Source organism: Camellia sinensis, chromosome 3 (assembly GCF_055761805.1).
Source record: "Camellia sinensis isolate YWXY chromosome 3, ASM5576180v1, whole genome shotgun sequence".
Lineage (NCBI taxonomy): Eukaryota > Viridiplantae > Streptophyta > Magnoliopsida > Ericales > Theaceae > Camellia > Camellia sinensis.
The window spans coordinates 119,745,392-119,767,748 of NC_138963.1; the positions used below are offsets into that span (position 1 = coordinate 119,745,392).

Here is a 22,357-nt window from a genome sequence, read left to right on the forward strand (position 1 = left end):
GTATTACAAAAATGAATGACTATTCTTGAGATTATATTTATTGTCTAGTTTTTAAAATAAATATAATTCAAACATATAGTTACTGATATTCAATTATCTTGATGTTTTGCATAAATATTTATTAAACGAGTCTTAAAAAGTGAACAATAGGGATCATCGAAATCAGTCAAAAAATAAACCTATCAAATCCAAACATTCTCTCAAATTAGGATGAAAATTTGAGAGAAACCACACTTATAAAATAAAACTAATTAACAAATGCATTGAAACACCCAAAAAAACAAAAAAATTGTATTAGTTAACTATCCTAAATACCATACATATAATATATATATATATATTATTAGGGAATTTTCAAAATGGTTTTTAAAATTTATAGTATAATTTTTTGGGTGTTTTCAAAACCTTCCTTGTTTTTCTTTGGAAAGCATTAATTAATCTTGGGGACTTTGTCCCACATCGGAAAGAGAGGAAAATATAGAGCACTTAATAAAGTGCTACATGAAATATTCCTTTGAATATGGAATTGTGAGGTGAAAGCTAGTGTGCATGCACTTACACCGCAAGGATGGTGTACACACACGCGCGTGCGTGGCATGGGCAGTGGGCTGTGTGGCGTTTTGTCACGACCCAAACCCGCCCCTATGGGTTTAGCACCGTAACCGGCCAGTAATCCGAGATTACCGAAGGCCTGCTTAATAGTAATACAATAATACAGAGTACAGGGGCTGGCAGAAGCCAATACAGTAAATAAACAATGTCCAATGAGCTGTGACAGTCTGTATGCCAAAAAGACTTTTCATTCAAATACATACAGTCAGATAAAACAGTATGTACATATATGCGATCATTTAGTTCAGGGACCTAATCCCTATCAAACAGTACAGTAACAATCTATACAGTCGAACAGGACAGATACAGAGACAGACGGGGAATTTAAAAACACCCCTAAGCCGTAGCTTGACAAGCTCGGAACCTCGCAGTGAGGCACAACGGTTGGCTTGACAAAACTGGAGTTTACCCCGACGCTTTTAGCTGCGGTCTGGTGCCTGCACACCTACATATATATATGAACAGTGAGCTAAAACCCAGTGAATAATACAATGCGTAAAGAGGTTAAGAATGAATGTCTTTATAGTAATGAAAACAGTTCATTAAATCAGTATTTCAGTCGTTCAGTCGATACAGTCATATGTGGTACATCCATTAGCATAACAGTACAGTAAATAGTAGGTCTTAAAAAGACCGAGCAGTAAATGATGGCCATCAGTCAGTAACAGTAGTGGTTCCAACGAGGGAATCGACAGAGATCTCTGTAGCAGTAACAGTAAACAGTAGTTGCTAAGGATGCCACAATACAGTTCAGAATATAAGACATACATTCATTCAATTAACAGTATCAGTTCAGAAAGCAGTACGGTTCAATTGTTCAGAAGATAATCATTTTGAACATATCTTTACACAGTTGTTACTCACAGAGTTCTGGGCTACAGTAAGCTAGAGCGCGTCTCCAGTCGCCAACCCTACACAGTTACAGATTGAACACACACTAAGCTATACAGGTGGGAAGGATAATAACTTAATCCCTAATTGCCTCGGTGTGTTCTATATCTATATCCTCATTAAGATGCCTTAAACTAGGCCTAAGAATGCCTAAGATGAGACGAGGATGCAAAGATGCACTTGAAAAAGCATTTCCAGACTTTTCAGAAAATAGGGGTCACGCTCGAGCGTAGGTTAATCCGCTCGAGCGGACATGCAGACAAAAGTTTCCGCTCGAGCGTATACTTACCCGCTCGAGCGTTCTGCAAAACAGTCAAAAGTGCTGGATAGGCGAAAATCACGCTCGATTGGGCGCTCGACACCCGCTCGAGCATGAGACACAATGCCCCGCTCGAGCGTCAATTATTCCGCTTGAGCGGACTTCAAAACAGAACAAAATGCTGGGAGCACGATTTCCACGCTCGAGCGCCAGTCACCCCGCTCGAGCGTGAGTCCAAATTTTGAAAATTTCATATTTGAACCTCAAGCTCAAAACCAAGTTTTAAACCATAAATTTCGATTCTCTTGGGCCAATTTTCCAGAAAACACATCAAAACTCATACTTTAACATGATTCAAAACTCAATTTGTAAAATCAAAGCCCAATGGTGTTTCAAATAAATCCAATTCAAACCAATTTCCATGAATATGAAGAACATGCAAACATGCATGAATTTAAACCATTTCAAGCTTCAATTTCATGCTCTAATGAGCCAATTCTTTCAAAGACAAGGTGAAAACATGGTCTATTGTAAAAATATGAGCATGCATGTATAATTTCATGAAGGACAACTTCAAAACTTCAAAGTAAAGGCATGCATGCATGAACTAGGCTCCAATTCAACATCATGAGACCAAAACTTGACTTAAATCACTAAAGGCTCAAGAACCACACATGAACAAGCTTAAATACAACAAGGGGAGGCTGAAATTCCTTACTTAAGTCTTGAATTAGAGGTATGGAGGCTCAAGAAGGTAAATCCCTCACAATTTCTTCAAGATTCCAAGCAATTCAAGATGAATTCACTCTAACTCCCTATTCTCCCTCTCTAGTCGGCTATACACTCAAGAATAATGGCTGAGCAAATGTTTGTAATGCAAGACTAAGCCTTAGACAAGGTTTGGTGTAGTGGCCCACTCAAATGGCAAAGTTGTAGTTAAGTCAAACTATGTAACTTCTCAATAATTAACCTAATTCAATCATACCGAATCAGTTTTCAGATAAATATACCATAAAATCACATTAATTCTAAGGATCACAAATCATCAATCAATTTCGGATTCGGCCGCCGATAAGGCCTTCAATTTGCAATTTAAACATAAAAGCACGAACAAATAACCAAACAGATAGAATTACAATTAAACAGGTATACTCAGTCAATTCAGTTTCAATTTCAGTCGGTCAGTTCAGTAGTTTATTCAGTTCACTTATCAGTTATAATCAGTTCAGTTAACGGAAATCAGTGGTTAATCAGTAAACAGTGACGAGGGTTGTTACATGTTTGATGGCGCACTTTGTCGTCCGTTGGCGATGAGTCAACCAACCGATCAAACAGTTGTGTGTCCGATCTGGAGCAGGTTGATCATAGCCGTTGATTGGAGATGCACGCTATCGTACGGATGAGATGGCACTCGATCGTGATCAGGTGTGATTAGTGAAGGCATCTATTCGATGTTAGAATGATCAGCATCATAGATCATCGATCCAATAGTCAGATTTGATCGGATGCGATCAAGGGACATGACCATTCGATCTGAACCATCAAGGCCAACAAATAGGCTACGAAATCAACCATTTCATTTCATCCAAAATCCTAAAAAGCATTCTTGCAATTCTCTCTCTCTCTCTCTCGATTTTGAATTTTCGATCAAAAGTTTCTTAAGCAAATTTCTGTTTTTCTTATTGATAATCAAGTTCTGCAGATTTGATTATTAGTGTCTTGGCTTGCTTGATTATATCAAGAGTATTTTGATCTACTATCGTTAGTGCAGACGCCGGTAGACTTGATCTTTAGATCAGGCTTCATTGTATCCTGGAGGCAAATTTGTTATAACCCTCTGCACACCTTTTGGTGGGTACAAATATTGTCTTTAGGAAAGCGACTTAGTAACGTGACTTGAAGCACCAATTTTCTATTCTATATAGACAAGATCATTGCCAAATTAAGAAGACCTGAAGACCATTATCTGAAGAATTCAAGACCATTTGTTCTAACAATCTAAAGACAATATTACGATATGGCAATGTCTATTCAGAAAATGACACAAGATTTCATGAAGCTTGGCTGTTTTGATGGAGGAAATTTTCGATGCTGGCAAAAGAAGATGCACTTTTTGCTCTCCACTCTCAATATGTGCTAACTACCCCCTATCCGACGGAGCAAGAAGACAAGAATGTAGAGAAAACTCGTACCATAACCAAATGGGAGAATGACGACTACATTTGCCGAGGACACATTTTGAATGCGCTGTTAGACTCTCTATTTGATGTGTATCAACATCTGGAAACAGAAAAGCAACTCTGGGACTTATTACAATCAAAGTACCTCACCGAGGATGCCACCAGTAAGAAATTTCTTGTTAGTAATTTTATGCATTTTACAATGATTGATACAAAGCCCATTATGGAACAATTCCATGAGATTCAACGTAATCTGAGTCAATTTCGACAAAAGAATATGAACATGGATGAATCTATTGTAGTTTCATCTATAATAGAGAAACTATCATCTTCTTGGAAGGATTTTAAGAAAACTCTAAAGCACAAAAAGGAAGATCTTACTTTAGAGGAATTGGCTCAACACCTCCGAGTTCAGGAAGAGTCAAGGTTACTTGAAAGTAAAGATAACCAATTGGCTTAGACGTCCAAGATCCACATGGTGGATGATGATAAGAGGTTCAACAAAAAGAAGCATACCCCAACCCGAGAAAAATGCTAAGAAGCTGAAAGGCTCTTTGCTGGCACTGTGGTAAGCTGGGCACATCAGAAATGAATGCCGGTCATACAAGAAGAAACCAGAAGCATTAAATGCCAAGAACAAGTTCGTGGCTGTTGCATCCGAGGTGAACATGCTTGAAGATGCTAGTGACTGGTGGATGGACTCAGGAGCAACAAGGCACGTCTGCAACGACAAGAGCCGTTTCACTACTTATGAACAAGTGAGTGATGGAATAGTTCTCTACATGGGCAACTCTTCAACTACTGCTATCAAAGGCAAAGGGACGGTGGATATAGAGTTTACATCTAGAAAAGTCCTAAGTCTTAATGATATTTATCATGTACCTGATGTCAGGAAAAACCTTGTATCTGAAAGTCTGCTTAATAAGCATGGTTTCAAGTTAGTATTTGAGTCGGACAAATTTGTCCTGTCTAAGGGTGGAATTTTTGTTGGGAAGGACTACATGTATCAAGGAATGTTCAAACTTAACGTTATCAATAATACATCTGTTTCTGCGTATATTATTGATTGTCTTTCTTTATGGCATACTCATTTAGGTGATGTTAATACTAGGAAAATGCATGATATGGTTAATTTAGATTTAATTCCTAAGTATGATATTGATATGTTTGAAAAATGTAAATTTTGTGTGCAATCTAAAATTACTCGTATTCTATTTCCTAAAGTAGATAATACCACATCTCTGCTTGAATTTGTGCATAGTGATGTATGTGACATGCATAGTACCCCCACTAGAGGTGGTAAGAAATATTTTGTAATATTTATTGATGATTTTTCTAAGTACTATCATATCGGTCTTTTGCATTCAAAAGATGAGGTGCTTGATAAATTCAAGATTTTTAAGACAGAAATAGAAAATTAGTGTAATGTCAAAAAAAAGATACTTAGGTCTGATAGAGGCGGTGAATACCATTTTCCAAAATATTGTGAAAATGTTGGTATTATTCATGAGAAGTCTGCACCCTACACACCACAACAAATGAATAGCTGAAAGAAAGAATAAGACATTAACATAAATGATTAATACTATATTTTCTTATTCCAATTAAAGTTATGGTTTTTGGGGTGAAGCCTTGCTCACTGCCTTTCACATACTCAATAGAATTTCTCTTAAGGGAAGAAATGTTACTCCTTATGAACTTTGAAAAAACAAGAAACCTAATCTTGGTTACTTGAAAACATGGGGTTGTAGAGCAATAGTCAGATTGCTTGAACCTAAAAGGAAGAAATTAGGTGAAAAAGGAATTGAATGCATATTCCTTGGCTATGCTATACATAGCAAAGCATGTAAGTTTCTGGTAGTAGAGCCCAATGGTTCAATGGAAATAAATACCATCATTGAATCACGTGATGCGGTATTTTATGAGAATTGTTTCACAACCATTCCAAGGTTGGATTCTAATCAAGAAAATAAATCAACTCCTTTGATGTCTATAGAAGAAAGTGAACGACATGAACCTATTGAGCCTATTGAGCTAAGGAGGAGTAAGAGGGCTAGGACTGATAAGCCATTTGGCCTTGATTTCATTGTTTACCTTATAGAAGGAACTAGAAAAGCTTATTCTAAGAAAACAATGATTTCTTTGAATATGGATTCAGATCCATTAACCTTTGAGGAAGCTATGAAGTCTCAAGATGTTGCTTTCTGGAAAGAAGCAATAAACGATGAGATGGATTCTATCATGGGTAACAATACTTGGATACTTGCTGATTTGCCACCTGGATCCAAACCCATTGGTTGTAAATGGATTTTCAAAAGAAAAATGAAAGTTGATGGCACAATTGACAAGTTCAAAGCAAGATTAGTTGGTAAGGGTTTTACTCAAAAAGTGGGTATTGATTATTTTGATACAAATGCTTCGGTGGCTAGAATCGCCACCATTCGAGTGTTGATTGCCTTAGCCTCAATCTATAAGCTTGAAATCCATCAAATAGATGTTAAGACTGCTTTCCTAAATGGAGAGTTAGATAAGGAAATCTACATGCAACAATTGGAAGGATTTGTTGTATAGGGTCAAGAGCACAAAGTGTGTAAATTCGTGAAGTCACTATATGGACTGAAACATGTTCCAAAACAGTGGCATGAGAAATTTGACAAAGTAATAGTGTCAGATGGTTTTAGGATACATGAATTTGATAAGTGTGTGTACAGTAAGTTTACCAGAAATAGAGGTGTAATCATATGTCCATGTATAGATGACATGCTTATTTTTGGTACTGACAATGATGTCATTGAAAGTACTAAAAGTTTCTTGTCGTCTAGCTTTAGTATGAAAGACATAGGCTTGGCTGATGTAATTCTGGGTATTAAGATCAAACGAGAGGACAATAATTTGATTTTAACCCAGTTGCACTATATTGAGAAAATTCTTAAGAAATTTAATCAATATAATTGTACACGCATGTCTACAGCTTTTGATTCAAATTTAAAATTGTATCCTAATACTGGAAGAGCTGTTGATCAGTTAGAATCCTCAAGAGTAATAGGTAGCCTGATGTATGCCATGACTTGCACTAGACCTGATATTGCTTTTGCAGTGGAAAAACTTGGTAGATACACTAGTAATCCTAGTAGTGTGCATTGGCATGCTATTGACTGAGTACTTGGGTACTTGAGGAAAACAATAGACTATGGAATAGTCTATAATGGCTATCCAACAGTGCTGGAAGGATTCATGGATGCTAGTTGGATAACTGATCGTGAAGATCACTCATCCACGAGTGGTTGGATTTTTACTCTTGGAGGAGGAGCTATCTCCTGGGATTCTAAGCAGCAAACATGCATAACAGACTCAACCATGGCGTCAGAGTTTGTAGCGTTGGCTTCTTGTAGCAAAGAGACAGAATGGCTAAGGAATGTCTTGTAAGAGATTAAGATAGAGCCAAAACCTATGCCACCAATATCTTTGCATTGTGAGAGTGAAGTAACTCTATCACGGGCCTATAGCCATGTCTATAATGGAAAGTCCAGGCATGTAGGACTGAGACATAGCTGTGTTAGAAAGTTAATCATAGAAGGTGTGATTACCATTAGTTATGTAAAGTCAAATGAAAACTTGACTGACCCTTTAACAAAGGGACTTGCAAGGGATTTAGTGTAGAAAACATCAAAGGGGATGGGTCTTAAGCCCACTTAACATAATCACTCCTGGTGGAAACTCGACTCAACACTTGAAGAAACATCAAGTCTTGAGTTCAATGAGCCCAAGTACACCATATGTCGTGATTGCAAGCACTTAGTTTTATTTCATTTTCATCCCAAGGTTGAAGTGCTTGGTACCTGTAATGTGAAAAGAAGAGGATGAGCTAGAAAACTCTTAATAAGCTTACAACTGAGGTGTTAGGGTACTGTATATTATAGGGGTACTCTCAGTAAGCTTACCTATGTAAGTATAGGAGGTGGTGCCACTTCCTATGAGTCCAAAGGCTTGACTCTAGAGTGCTCATGAAACAGGATATAGACACAAGGCCAATCCACGTGTCGGTTTGTTTGAATACTTGAGGTAACCTGTACGGTGTGTGAGACATGTTCGGTTAGTCGTATTAGATAGCTAGTTCAAAGACAAGTCTACTATGCCATCTTGACTAACTTTGAGGTGTCTTCACTAAGTGAATGATTCAAATTGTAAGATATCTTCACCTATGCATAAGGCTGTCAAGTGAACCAAGAGTCATCATCTGGTATTTTGAAAATGGTGGGGGAATGTTGGGGAATTTTGAAAATGGTTTTTAAAATTTATAGTTTAATTTTTTTGGGTGTTTTCAAAACCTTCCTTGCTTTTCTTTGGAAAGCATTAATTAAGCTTGGGGACTTTGTCCCACATCGAAAAGAGAGGAAAACATGCAGCACTTAATAAAGTGCTACATGGAATATTCCTTTGAATATGGAATTGTGAGGTGAAAGTTAGTGTGCATGCACTCACACTGCAAGGATGGTGCTTCGCACTATCCGCACACACGAGCGCGTGGCGTCGGCAGTAGGCTGTGTGGCGTTTGATGGCACACTTTGCACTTAGCATGGACGTATTGGCGCAAGGCGCCATGAGGGTGCTTTCCTATTTACATCGAACAGGTTAGAGTAATGACGTGGATCCGACGAGGCATGGGTGACGTGGAATATAGTTAGCTTCTCGTGGCAGTGACATGTTGTCCGTTGGTGATGAGTCAACCAACCGATCAAACGGTTATGTGTTCGATCTGGAGCGGGTTAATCATAGCCGTTGATTGGAGATGCGCACGATCGTACGGATGAGATGGCACCTAATCGTGATCAGGTGTGATTAGTCAAGGCATCTATTCGGTGTTAGAATGATCTGTACCATAGATCATCGATCCATAGGTTAGATCTGATCGGATGCGATCAAAGGACATGACCATTTGATCAGAATCATCGACATCAGCCATTTCTTTCCATCCAAAATCCTGAAAAGCATTCCTGCAACTCTCCTTCTCTCTCTGTCCCTCTTGATTTTGAATTTTCGATCAAGAGTTTCTTAAGCAAACTTTTGTTTTTCTTATTGATAATCAAGTTTTGCAGATTTGATTATCACTGTCTTGGTTTGCTTGATTATATCACGAGTATTTTTATCTACTGTCGTCAGTGCAGACGCCGGTAGACTTGGTCTTTAGATCAGGCTTCATTGTATCTTGGAGGCAAATTTGTTGTAACCCTCTGCACACTTTTTGGTGGGTACAAATATTATCTTTAGGAAAGTGACTTAGTAACGCGACTTGAAGCACCAATTTTCTGTTCTATATAGACAAGATCATTGCCAAATTTTGAAGACCCAAAGACCACCATTTGAAGAATTCAAGACCATTTGCTCTAACATATATATATATATAAATTGTATGTAAAATGATATATTTCATTTATAGTCATTCATTGATAATTAAGGTGCCTACTATTATGGTTCATTATTACACACACACACACACACAAAAAAAAAAAAAATGATTGTCATGTTATTCTTTTTATAAATTTTATATAACAATTATGTTTGATCATCATTTAGATGATATATAGTGACCATATTCTACAATTGTATAATATTGGGTGCTTAAATTCTCTTATTTTAGAAAAATTATTTCAAATTTTTATGAGTAATGTGTTTGCGTGGTAAAGATTAAATTGGTGCAATGCGAAATCTAAATATAAATGAATCTTAGTCCTAAATTAGTACTTTAAGTTTATAATATTTAATGTACAATCATGATTCAGAGCTCTAATGGTAGAGCTCTAATTAGAGCTCCACTGACATAGCAAGAAGCCAAAAAAAAAAAAAAAAAAACACAAGATACATGTATCACATCATCAGTGAATGAAATCCACTGTCAACTCATTAGAGCTGTGATTAGAGCTCTATAATTAGAATTTTAAAACATTTTCCTTTAATGTATTGGGTGGGTTATGAACAAATTTTCTCTCATGTCCCTATCTATGTCAAGTAAGTGCCACTGGATAAGGGAACAAAGTCAATTCAGGTTCAACCAGTCACATCTAGAATAGAAGGCACAACTAACTTACTCTCTTGTTTTTTTTGGCAACTAACTTTTAGTTGCAAATCTCTCTTTGTCACCTCATAAGAAAATTACATGAAAGGAAATTGATGGGGGATGGAGTTGCCTGTAGATCTTAATAAGTAAATTTATCATTTAATAGTTTTTATAATAATTAACGAAATTTTTTATCAAATACAAAATTTTGTCAAAAAAAATGTCATTAATTATAAGTTTTAGTGACAGTTTAAAAAAATATTCACAAAAAAGTCACTAATTTTTAACTTTAAGTAACATTTTGAAAAATTCAACGCAGGAAAACGCCACTAATTATTAGTGACATGCAAAAAAAGTCAGAAAAAAATTATTTTTCATGACGATTTTAAGATGACTTATTTTCAATAGGATTTGATAGGAAATAAATTCAACTATTAAGAACTATTGGTAGTTTACCCCAATTGATGTCTACCATATGTAATTTTTTCTGAATTTTTTTGATAAATATTATATATATATATACATTTTAGAAGAGTTATAATAATTTGTGATTTAGAAATGAAGTTACATATTTTGACAATATTTATTATGAGGGATGGTTTTTGAATACTCCTTCACTCTAAACAAGCCCTTGAAAGTTCATTGAGTTGCTACTTGAAACAGAAGAAAACTTCAGTCGGGGATGTCGAGATTAGCACACTGATGAGCAAGTTAATTCATTTCGGAAAAAAAAGTGTCTTAATTTCTTATAGTGCAAGTCTGTTAGAACATGCCTTTTTATTTCACATTTTCTCCTTTTATAGAGCCATTCTTCCAGATATTTTCCCCTATAGCTTAACCCGTCATCATCATCATGTCAGGACCCATCTCCCTACTATAGTTTTGAGGAAAGAACAGCTTGGGCCCACTTAAAGGGGTCATGGCAACTTGTACAATACACTCGGCTTAGATACACGACCTAGGTACCCTTAAGTCGGCATACTCTTTAGCCCATTCATATTTACTCGGGAATGACTTGTTTGAGCCTAGTGGGCTTTGGCCTAATATGGCCCATCAGGGATGGGGTTGGATGTGCCTTGTTTGCCGATTACCATTTTCTTATGCTCGGCTCCCACAATTTTTGTCACGACCCGTTCTTCGTACCCAAGGGTTAAGCATCGTGATAGCCAGTAATTGAAGTTACCTCTGGCCAATTCTTAAACAAATTACTAAACGCCAGCGGAAAAAATATTTAAGTGAGGGTACCAAAATAATCATTGGAGTTTCTATTTAATTAAATTGTTAGAGCAGAACTATGTCTACAAGTGCTTTGTACCTACCCCACACGTTGGCCCTGACGTGTCACCTAAAAGTGGTAAACAACTATAAGCATATGGCAGAGTGGGAAATATTATACTAAGAGCATAAGGACATAAAATTACCATGGATAATTATTGGCTAAACAAAGCTTGATATTAAAATACAGAATATATAATACGAAAATCATTTGACATATGATACAGAAATCATATAAATAGAATAATCATAACTACGATACAGAACGGAACAGAACAGATGTATGGACTCGAGAGGTGGCTCGTACGAACTCTAGAGGTGGCTCCCAACATAGTGTAGCAGTTAGCTCAGTACAACACTTTGCTCCACACAAGATATCATAACCACGGTATAGAACATAACAAATATATGACTTAAGAGGTGGCTCGTATGAACTCTAGAGGTGGCTCCCACAATAGTGTAGCACTTAGCTCCGTACAGCACTTTGCTCCATATCATAAACCAGAAAACAAAGTGTCAGTGGATCCATGACAGACAGAGGGTCACAAAGTGACTAATCAGAGGGCAAATGGTTATTCAAGTCTCCCAAAGCATGGGACTTCCGTGGTGGTACTTATAAAATAATTACTCAAAACACATTTTAATAACCGTTATATCCATGGGTTTTTCTTATTATATAAAATAAGATTCATAAATTAAAAATGCTAATATAATTTATAAAACACAAATTATGTAAAATAAATTATGGTAACTCAAAATATACATAAAACATATGATGGTGACTCAAGGTATAATATAACTCACTTAAATAGTAATTCCTAATTGTGCTCCCGTTCCCTGCGAGTTGACTCTCTCCCCGTGGTTACGTTTGTTTTGTGTTTTTTTTTCCTTGTTCTCCTATTCACAGCAACTCTCCCTTTTTATACTAAGCCTCCATACTTGCCCAGCACGTTCTAGGGTGACACGTTGCCTCTCTAAGCTATGGCCATTATGATGCTCAAGAAGGGAACTTATCCCTGAGATATGAACTTATCCTCCAAATGGATAAGTTTAAATGGTTATTTTTATTTATTTATTTTTTTATCCTTGGACCTAAATTCTAAAATAATTAAGCCATCATAATTAGATTACATTTTAGCACACGTCAGTTAAATGTTTTCCTAGTATTTTGTTTTACTTTTTTTTAATTACTTATTTTTATTTTAAAATTAATTAAACAATAAAGGTGTCACAATTGCCCCTCGAGCACCTGGTTAGTTAATATTCCAAGTATCCTGTGTGCTCAGCTTTTTCTTGATACGCATTCGGCTAATTATGTTAAACTTGGATTACACCCCATAGGCCTTGAAATTTGGGCGCGTGATGGACACGTTATGATATTTCTGACATGATGGATGGGACACGATGGAGAATATATAAAGCTTCCCGCCTCTTCACGTTCTTCTGACCCTTCATTAATTGTGATTTCAGAAAATCGTTGCTTCCGCCCCTTCATTTTCGAAAAGACTCCATTCTTACAACGCTTCACTTCTAACCTCTTGATTGTAACTGCTTCAGTCTTAATTTGTTCGAGCATCTTTTATTAGAACCTGTAAGTTTTCGGAGCCTTTTCTCTCATTTCATTTTTTGTATTTTCATGATTTTCGACCTTGCTCCACCTTTGGTTCATTCTTTTTCTTTCGATTCTCCCATCCTCCAACACATTCATGGCAAACTACTTAAAAGCTTTGCTTTCTGAGAGTAAGGTTGCACTTTCCATCGCTATTACGCGATCCCTGACGATGTTCAACTAGAACTCTTCGTGGACACGGTGGTGAACCTTAAGAGGTCTGACACTAGCACCATAGTCTTTCTATTATTGGCGATTGTCGAGGGCGGAGTGTGATTTCCCCTTCATCCCTTTCTTCAATCTATTCTTTGCTTTTAGGGGTTGATTCGTTCTTTGCCAAACGTAAAATTTCCACTGACAATTATGAGTGTTATAGAACTTAACCGCCGATTGAACACCAACCTCGGCATCTATAGCGATTCTGGTTTAGACTCGACCCGTTTATCGTTTTGGATCTAGGATTTTTAATCTTAAATGGTTGTTCATACCCTTATATGTCCTATTCTTGGTTGAGTTTGGTTATTTAGATGTCATTCTTGCATTTAGAACAGGTTGGGAGTCCATTTTTCAAGGGAGTCTTTGCCCAGATTTTGGTTAGTTCACTCAGCGATCTTTGAGAACTTTCAATATAGTTACAGGTTTGCAAAAGTACTGGGAGGGTAATGTTTTTCGCTTGAGCGGTGTTTCTTATGCTCGAGCAGTCTTGGCTCGAGCGGCCTTTTTTGAGCTCGAGCAGTTAGCCCCTATTTGCAAAACTTCTGGGAGGGTGTCATTGTACGCTCGAGCGGTAACTTTGTTCACTCAAGTGGTATCATTTATTGTGTTTGGTCGCTCAAGCGGTGTTTTGGTCACTCGAGTGGTTTACGCGTATATTAGTTCGTAAAAGTCACTTTTTCATCTCTCTTTCTCTAAACATTTCAAAATCCCAAATTTTCTTACTCTCTCTCTAGAAACCATCCTTAAACCTCAAATACACTATCATCCATTGATCTCTACACCCTAGTCCATTTGGTAAAAAAGGAGAGCTCACCTAGAGCTTCATTCTAATCAGAGCAAAGTTAATTTTTGGCTTCGTTGAGGTTTCTTCACTCTCTCTATTGTCTTCTAGTCTTGAGGTAGGGATTTATCTACACTTTTGTATGGTTTTTAACTTGGTTATTTGCTTTTCTAAACAATATTATGATTTGAGAATTTTTGAACAAAATCTATGGTTTTGGTTTAAAAATTAAAAGAGGGGTTTTCAAATGAGTTCTTGAATATGGTTGTGGGTTTGTAAATGTGGTTGAGTTGTGATAAAATGGTGGATTTTTATCATTGGAATCAATTTATAAAGGAAAGAGAATTTTGCCCTAAAATGTGAATATTTGAATTTGTAAAAAGGAAAAGGAAATGGAAATGGTATGGGTTTTGTGAAATCGGAATGATGATGATGATAGAGGAGTTGGATATGCATTATCACTCCTATCTTGAAATTTTGGAAAGTTTATCATTATTGGAAATTATCTATCTGTTTAGAGATATCTATTTTGGGGCTATCGGTGGATAATAGTTATGATTATTGTAGAAATTGTATGAGAATAAGGAGAATTGAAATTAATTTCTTATCCATTGGCATTGAGCATTGTTGCATACTTAACACATTAAAAACGTATATTGTTTTGAGAAAAAATGATGAATACCTTGGTGAATCTGGGTATGGGTGAGGTTGTGGTATTATTGTTGGCCTGTGTGTCCTTGGTGAAAGTCTAGAAACCCTTGTGGATAAGTGTCGATCCTTCTGGTTAGTACCGATAAAAATGGTAATTGGTAATGCTTGCATATCCTACTTGTAGACACGTACCTAGAGATTCTCAGTACTTGTATCCATTGCCATGTTTTCTATTGCGAAAAACGTGTTTTTATGAATTGTGATATAAACTTGGCATTGCATGGTTTCGTAAAGAGATATAAAATGTTTTGGTATGAGTATTGCATATGCATTCACCTTATAACTTTGTTAAGATTCATACACTGTGTTAGAATACCTCTACTACAGATGAAAAAAATTTCAAAAGTTTCAATTCTTGAAATTCTCTCTCTATCTCTATTTTGCAACACACACACCTTACCTAAACACTTCCTAAACCAATATTAGAGCTCTCTTTGCTAAGATTATTGAGTCCAAATTTCAACCCTTGAGAGTGAGAATTTGTTGGTTTGTAAACAAAAGTGTTATCCCTCTTCAAGAGGTATAACTACTAGCTCCTTTGCATTATTTCTTTTTTATTTTTTCTTGCTGATATTTTCAACTGTTTTTATGGGCTAAAGCTTGTGATTTAAGGCTATTAAAGGTAGAGGGGTTAATCACCATTCTTTGAACCTTGTTCTCTAAGCCTTTACACTTGTGTTTCTCATCTCTTCATCAACCTTTTTTGAGCTTTTTTACCATTGATTTTCAGAGGGTTTCAGAGGGTAAATAAGTGGTTATGAAGTCCCAGAAATGGAGGGGTTAGCCCCCCCTCCTTTGGCTTGTTTACTAGCTTAAATTGCTCCATGTTTTAGGTTATTATTTCAGCTACTTTTGTCTTCATTCCAGCACATGGTTGTACCATTTTCGGGCTATTTTTGGACTATCTAAACTCTGAAATTTGGGCTGAAACTTGTGGTTTAAGGCCAATAAGGGTGGAGGGGTGGCTCACTATTCCTTCTACCTAGCCTCCAAGGCTTTTACCTTTGTGTTTCCCATCTTGTTGTCACTTTTTTTTGAGCTTTTAAATATTGAATTTTAGAGTTATTTTAGTGGCTAAAAACACTTTTTGAAGTCCAAAATTAAAGGGGTTAGCCTCCCCTTCTTGTGTCTTGTTCACTAGCATACATAGCTCTATGTTTTAGCTTATTATTCTAACTATTTTTGTCTTAATTTCAGCATGTTTTAGGACTTATTTAGCACTGTTTTAGGACTTTTTTTAAGTGTTCATTGCATTTGAACCTTATATTGCATGTTTGTAGTGTAATTGTCCTCATAAGTTTGGTGTTTTAGGTCTTAGACACCACCTTACTTGAGTTGATTGCATTTATTCAGTGTTTTTCTTACTCGTTCTCACCTTTAATCACCTCTGCAACCTCCTTAATTTCTTGGCTTTTTCTTTGCTTTGAAAGTGGTTTCAAATTATTTGTTTATTTAAGCATGAGATTGTGGTGTCATGCTTAATGGTTTAATCCCTTTGGGGGTTTATTACTAACGGTATGATGTCTCTTTTATGCCCAAAGCAACTCTTGGTTTGAGCCTTCTTTTTATTAGAGGACTTAACTTCACCTTTTAGACTTAATTGATTAAAGAATGGATGGTAATCTAAAATGAAGTAATAAAATTGAGGCTAAAAAAGGTACAAGATAATAACTTGTAAAACGGTTCAAGATTTATTGTCAACTACTTCCCTTGATCTTTCATGATATGGAGGTGGTTTTGAGAGTCTTGTTTTGTTGCATTCATTAAACTTGCACACTTGATTCATAAGCCATCATGCAATGAAATTGCATCCATTGGTAGTTTGTGAATCAAACTTGCTACTCCTTTGAGCTGTTCAAATGATAAGGTGGGGTAAATTGTGCAAACAAACCATTCAAAATACCCTGTCGCTACTCTGTTTGCTCTCTGTTGCAGAAGAATAACTTAGTCATCAGTGGACGGCAGGCCCTCTGCCGGCCACCAGTGCAAAATCCAGCAGTGTACTTTTGAAGAAGAACAAAGTTGGTTCTGAGGTGGAAATCAGTGTAAGTGTTCTACTATGCAACAGAGGCATTTGGCAGTAGAAAGAGTGGCTTTTTCGGGTGGAAAGTCTATGCGTGCATGAGCATTCCTCGTTTCCCGAGGCGGAGTAATTAGAATAGCTAGCTTAGCCCCCTTTTCATGTTGTATTCATATAAATAATTAGTTCATTTTGATTTGTCTTGTAATAATTAGTTAGCTAGAATAGTTAATTAATTCAGTTTATAATAATTAGTGAAGTAGTTTAGCTAAATTATTCATTTAGGTTTGTAATAGTTAATTAATTAGCTTAGCTTTAGCTAGTTAGTTAGCCAGTTAGTTCATTCAGACTCTCCTGTGTGAGGGTGCAATGTTGTAATAATGTGTATGTCTTCCAACCTCATGTCTTTCACCCTTTTATTTAACTGCTTACGATGGTTAGATTAGAACATCATGTTTTGATTAGCATTCTCCATGTTTGCATCCACTTGTTTTGCATGCACTGAGGCTCAGTTCATCATTCTAACTGCATTGTTAGTTTAAATACTTATTTGAATACGTGCTTAGACTGCATGCTATTTAATTGATTCATATGCCATATTAGTAGCCGAGCCTATTAGTTGCATTTTTGCATGCGTTGCATTAGCCATGTTGCATAAGTCAATATCATGCATTTTTCTAACTCTATCATCTTCTTTTTGGCTTGGAGTACTAGGTGAGCTCTTTTATTTGCTTTAGCATATTGCATGAATGTGATTGTTGCTATGTTTAGCATGCTTGCCATGAGGCTAATTGTTTAAGTGCTATAATTGCTTGAATGCCTATGGATGAAGGCTAATTGCTTGAATTGAAATAATTGAAATAATGTTTATATGCAATCACTTTTTCAAGTAGTACATATTTCGAAACAAATTTTACAAATAAATATGAATCAAAGCGTTCTAATTCTTGCAAATTAGTCTATACATGATTAGTAGAAGCCAATCTTTGATCGAGCAAGTGGGGGTGCTCAATTCATGACCTTTCATTCTTGTACCTATGTTCCTGAGCCGAGACAATCTTGGTGATGACGGACACGTGGCCTTTGGCACGAGTCATGGGTTTCCTAAATTTTTCAAAAAATATTTAGGTGACAACTCCGTATTTGGCAAAACAGTCCATTTTTAGCAATTTGATTCAAAATCGATTTTCCAAAAGATTTTTCGGATTGGGGCTCTTTGGTGATTATCTATTTCACATTGCACTTGTGAGATTAGATTTAGAACCGCGGGAGTCCGATACTATAGGGCTTATTTGACTTCCGAAAGGGGGTGCGAAAAGTCAAGCTACAGCCACGTCAGCACCACGTGTCACTACATCAACACCACGTATTAGAGCCACGTTAGCACCGCCAGTTCCACATGGCTGCCATGTCGACTGTCCAGGTCTTTCGGATTGACCCGACCCGACCCAACTAGAAAGATGAGGCATGATCTAGTGCTTCGCAGTTAAGTTGCAACCGTGAATCTAAACAATCCATAGTGTTTTGGCTAGATCTGAGCCATTTGGAGTCTGATTTTGGCGATCCAATAGTGTTTTCCAACTATTTGAAATATTCCGGACACATTTATATGGTCGGATTTTTTAAATTAAATTTTAAAATTTTTTAGATTTTTAATTTGGCGATTCAGAGTCTTTTCTAGTTTGGACTCGATAATGAAGTCCGATTTTTCTGACGGAGATCATTTTCTGAAGTGATAATTGTTGATGAAGGAATCAAAGTCAACTTCAGGATCGATGATCAAATTAAATGCTTCTAATTATGCAATCTAGAAGCCACAGATGGAAGACATCCTATACTGCCGAGATTTGTTTGATCCTATTGAGCTTGGAGGAGTCAAAGCAAAAAGATGAGAATGATGATGGCTTGAAAAAGAAGAACCGAAAGACTGTTGGTCAGATTAGACAATGGATTGATCACAGTGTTTTTTGTCATGTCGCCTAGAAGATAGATGTCTATGCCCTCTAGATAAAGTTAAAAGGCATGTACCTGTCAAAGACTGCTTGAGATAAAGCCCAGGTGATAAGAAGGCTAGCAAACTTGAAGTTGAAGAATGGTGTATCAGTCGTCGAACACAACAGTGAATTCCAGAATCTGGTGAATCAACTTGCAACCATCAGGATGTCATTGGATAACGAAATACAAGCCCTACTATTGCTCAGTTCCTTACCAGACAGCTGGGAGAAGTTGGTGGTTTCTCTTAGCAACTTTGCACCAGAAGGGAAGCTGACCATGAGCATGGTCACCGATGACATACTAAATAAAGAGGCAAGGAAGAAAGACATAGGTGGTAATTAGTCCCATGCTCTTGTCACAGAAAATAGAGACAGAGAAAGAGGCAGAGGAAGAAGCAAGAGCAGAGGCAAATGAAACAACATGAGTAAATCTAGAGATAACAAAGGTTAAGGAAATTCCAGCTTCACTTGCTTTCACTGTGGCCAGAAGGGTCAAATAAAGAGAAACTGTCCAAGCCGGAAAGATAAAGGCCAAAGTAGTAAATCAAAAGGAGATGAGAACACGACAACCACAACAACTGATGAAATACTTCTTGCAATTAGTGAAGAGGAGGATTGCCTTTACATGGCTGACCACAGCTACACAAAGTGGGTGATAGACACAGCTACATTCTATCACGCCACTTTCTACAGAGGTTTAACTCGTACAACGCTGGAGATTTTGGCACTGTTTGAATGAGAATTCTAGCTATTCAAAGATTGTGAGCATTAGAGACGTTAGCATTCAGACTAATGTTGGCTACAAGCTATTTTTCAAAGATGTGAGGCATGTTCTAGATTTGTGCCTCAATCTTATCCTTGGAAGTACCCTAGACCGACAGGGCTATACAAGTACATTTGGTAATGGCCGTCGGAAGCTAACAGGAGGAACTTTGACAATTGCTAGAGGAGAAATGTCATCCACACTGTACAAGACCCAAACAAAGATCTGTCCAGGGAGTTTTAATACAGTAGAAGACAATGAGTCATCGAACTTATGGCTCAGAAGACTGGCTCACATGAGTGAGAAACGATTGCATCTGTTGGCGAAGTAATCCAGGATAACCTTGTCCAAGGGTAGTGCTCTTAAGCTGTGTGATCATTGCCTATATGGAAAGCAACATCGAGTATATTCAGTTCAATGAGCAAGAGGAAATCAGAATTGCTCAGCTTGATCTACTTAGATGTTTGTGGCCCCATAAAAGTGTAGTCACTTAGCGGCTGCAAGTATTTTCTGACTTTCATTGATGATGTATCAAGGAAGTTGTGGGCGTATTTCCTGAGGACAAATGATAAGGTATGCCAATACTTTCAGGAGTTCCACGCAATGGTGGAAAGAAAGACCGAGAATAAGTTAAAGTGTCTTCGTACAGACAATGGTGGCGAGTACACTTCCAATATTTTTGAAGCATATTGTGTTGGTAGAGATATCCTGCATGAGACAACAGTTCCCGGCACCCTACAACACAATGGTGTGGTAGAGAAGATGAACCGCATTATTGTGGAGAGAGTCAGATGCATGCTCAGAATGGCAAAGTTGTCAAAGTTATCAAAGTTATTCTGGGTTGAAGCCGCCTATACAGCTTGTTGCCGCTTTCAGTCCCGCTCAATTTTGCAATACCTAAGGAAGTCTAGTCCAGAAGAAATGTATCATATTCTTATTTGCGAGTCTTCGGGTGCAAGGCATTTGCACACATCTCCAACGAAAATTGGCAGAAGCTTGATGACAAGTTCACTCTATGCATATTTGTGGGCTATTCAAATGCAGCATTTGGGTACAAGTTGTGGGACCCAGTCAAGAAGAAGATGTTCAGGAGCAGAGATGTTGTGTTCCAGGAAAACCAGACTGTAGATGATTTTGAGAAGTCTACAAAGTCTAGAATTGTTATCACTCCAGACTTATTTCCATCTCCCGAACCATCACAACATGCTAGATTTGATAGGGTGCAACCAGAAGTGCCAAAATTGCAAGATCCAATGCTAGAAATTGAGGATTAAGAGGAAAGAGATGAAGAACCAGATGAAGAGGGTGTTGAGTAGGGGGAGCAACCCCCTCCACTGGAAGCAGCTGGACCTCTGTTGTGGAGATCAGGAAGAGTTGTTGTGTCATTAACCACATATCCCATTTCTCAGTATATTCTGATACTTGATGAAGAGGAGCCTGATAGTTTTTCAAAAGCAAAGAGTCATTTAGAGAAAGACTGTTGGATACAAGCCATGATGGAGGAGATGAGTTCTGTGCAGAAGAACCACACTTACGAGTTTGTTTCACTTCCAAGTGGCGGGAAAACTTTGAAGAACAAATAGGTGTATAAGTTGAAAAAAGATGGCAATGGGAAACTGCTTCAACATAAAGCTCGATTGGTTGTCAAGGGTTTTGGGCAAAAGAAGGGAATTGACTTTGATGAGATATTCTCCCTAGTTGTGAAGATGACTTCCATTCGAGTAGCTTTGGGATTAGCAGCTCGTTTGAATCTGGAGGTAGAATAGATGGATGTCAAGACTGGCTTTCTTCATGGTGATTTGGAGGAAGAGATCTACATGGAGCAGTCAGAAGGTTTTAAAGTTAAAGGGAAAAAAAAATCTAGTTCGCAAACTGAAGAAGAGTCTCTATGTCTTGAAGCAGGCGTCGAGACAATGGTACAAGAAGTTTGATTCATTCATGGTGGATCATGAGTACACAAGAACGGTAGCAGACCAATGTGTATACTTCTGAAGGTTTTCGGATGAAAACTTCATTATCTTACCGTTGTACGTCAATGATATGCTGATCACCGTATAAGATATTGCTATGATCAATAAGTTGAAAAAAGACTTGTCGCAATATTTTGACATGAAAAATTTAGGCCCAGCACAACAGATTTTGGGCATGAAAATTGTTCGTGATAGGAAAGCCAAAAAGATATGGCTGTCACAAGAAAAATATATTGAACGGGTGATTGAAAGGTTCAACATGAAGAATGCTACGCTAGTCAGCACACCACTGGCTAACCATTTCAATGTGACAAAGCGTTCATGTCCCACGATCATTTCTGAAAGGAGAGAAATTAAGGCAATCCCCTATTCTTCCACAGTAGGAAGTTTGATGTATGCAATGGTGTGTACCTGACCAAATATAGCTCACGCAGTTGGCGTTGTAAGCTGCTTCCTCGCCAATCCAGGAAAGGAGCATTGGGAGGCTATCAAATGGATTCTTCAGTACTTAAAGGGAACTTCAAAGATGTTTTTATGTTTTGGGGGAGCTGAACCAATTTTGGAAGGTTTTACAGATTCCGATATGATGGGTGATCTTGATTGTAGGAAATCTACATCAAGATTTCTGTTCACCTTTATAGGGAGAGCTGTTTCCTAGCAATCCAAACTGTAAAAATATGTTGCTTTATCCACAACAAAGGCAGAGCACATTGTTGTTGCAAATGCTGGAAAGGAAATGTTGTGATTGACGCAGTTTCTCCAAGAATTGGGTTTACAGTAGGAAAAGTACAAGGTAGTCAGAGTACAATTGATCTGAGCAAGAATTCCATGTACCATTCTCATACAAAAATACATTGATGTCCGATATCATTGGATACGAGAAGTGATGGAGAAACAACTGATGAAGCTAGTGAAGATTCAATCCTTCTGACATGATGACCAAGGTTGTCACCAGAGACAAACTGGAGGTTTGCAAGAATCTGACCGGGATGGACTTTAAGTGAGAAGTTGTTTGGGCACA

The 22,357-nt window shown here is 37.4% G+C and overlaps 1 protein-coding gene across 1 annotated transcript; it reads left to right on the forward strand.

Annotated features, from left to right (window-relative positions):
* The first annotated feature begins 3,850 nt into the window (after nucleotides 1–3,850).
* On the forward strand, nucleotides 3,851–5,646 carry LOC145821798 (uncharacterized). The gene is made up of 3 exons (XM_082918370.1): nucleotides 3,851–4,368; nucleotides 4,529–4,996; nucleotides 5,553–5,646. Exons 1-3 carry the CDS (start codon nucleotides 3,851–3,853, stop codon nucleotides 5,644–5,646), a joined length of 1,080 nt encoding a protein of 359 aa, XP_082774496.1.
* The last annotated feature ends 16,711 nt before the right edge of the window (nucleotides 5,647–22,357 follow it).

Bases quoted from the DNA above. Each gene is read 5' to 3' on its own strand.
- LOC145821798 (XM_082918370.1), top strand. From the start codon at position 3,851: ATGCTGGCAAAAGAAGATGCACTTTTTGCTCTCCACTCTCAATATGTG. The intron at 4,369-4,528 runs GTTACTTGAAAG...TGGGCACATCAG, and splicing joins CGAGTTCAGGAAGAGTCAAG to AAATGAATGCCGGTCATACA. The intron at 4,997-5,552 runs GTATATTATTGA...TTCCAATTAAAG, and splicing joins AATAATACATCTGTTTCTGC to TTATGGTTTTTGGGGTGAAG.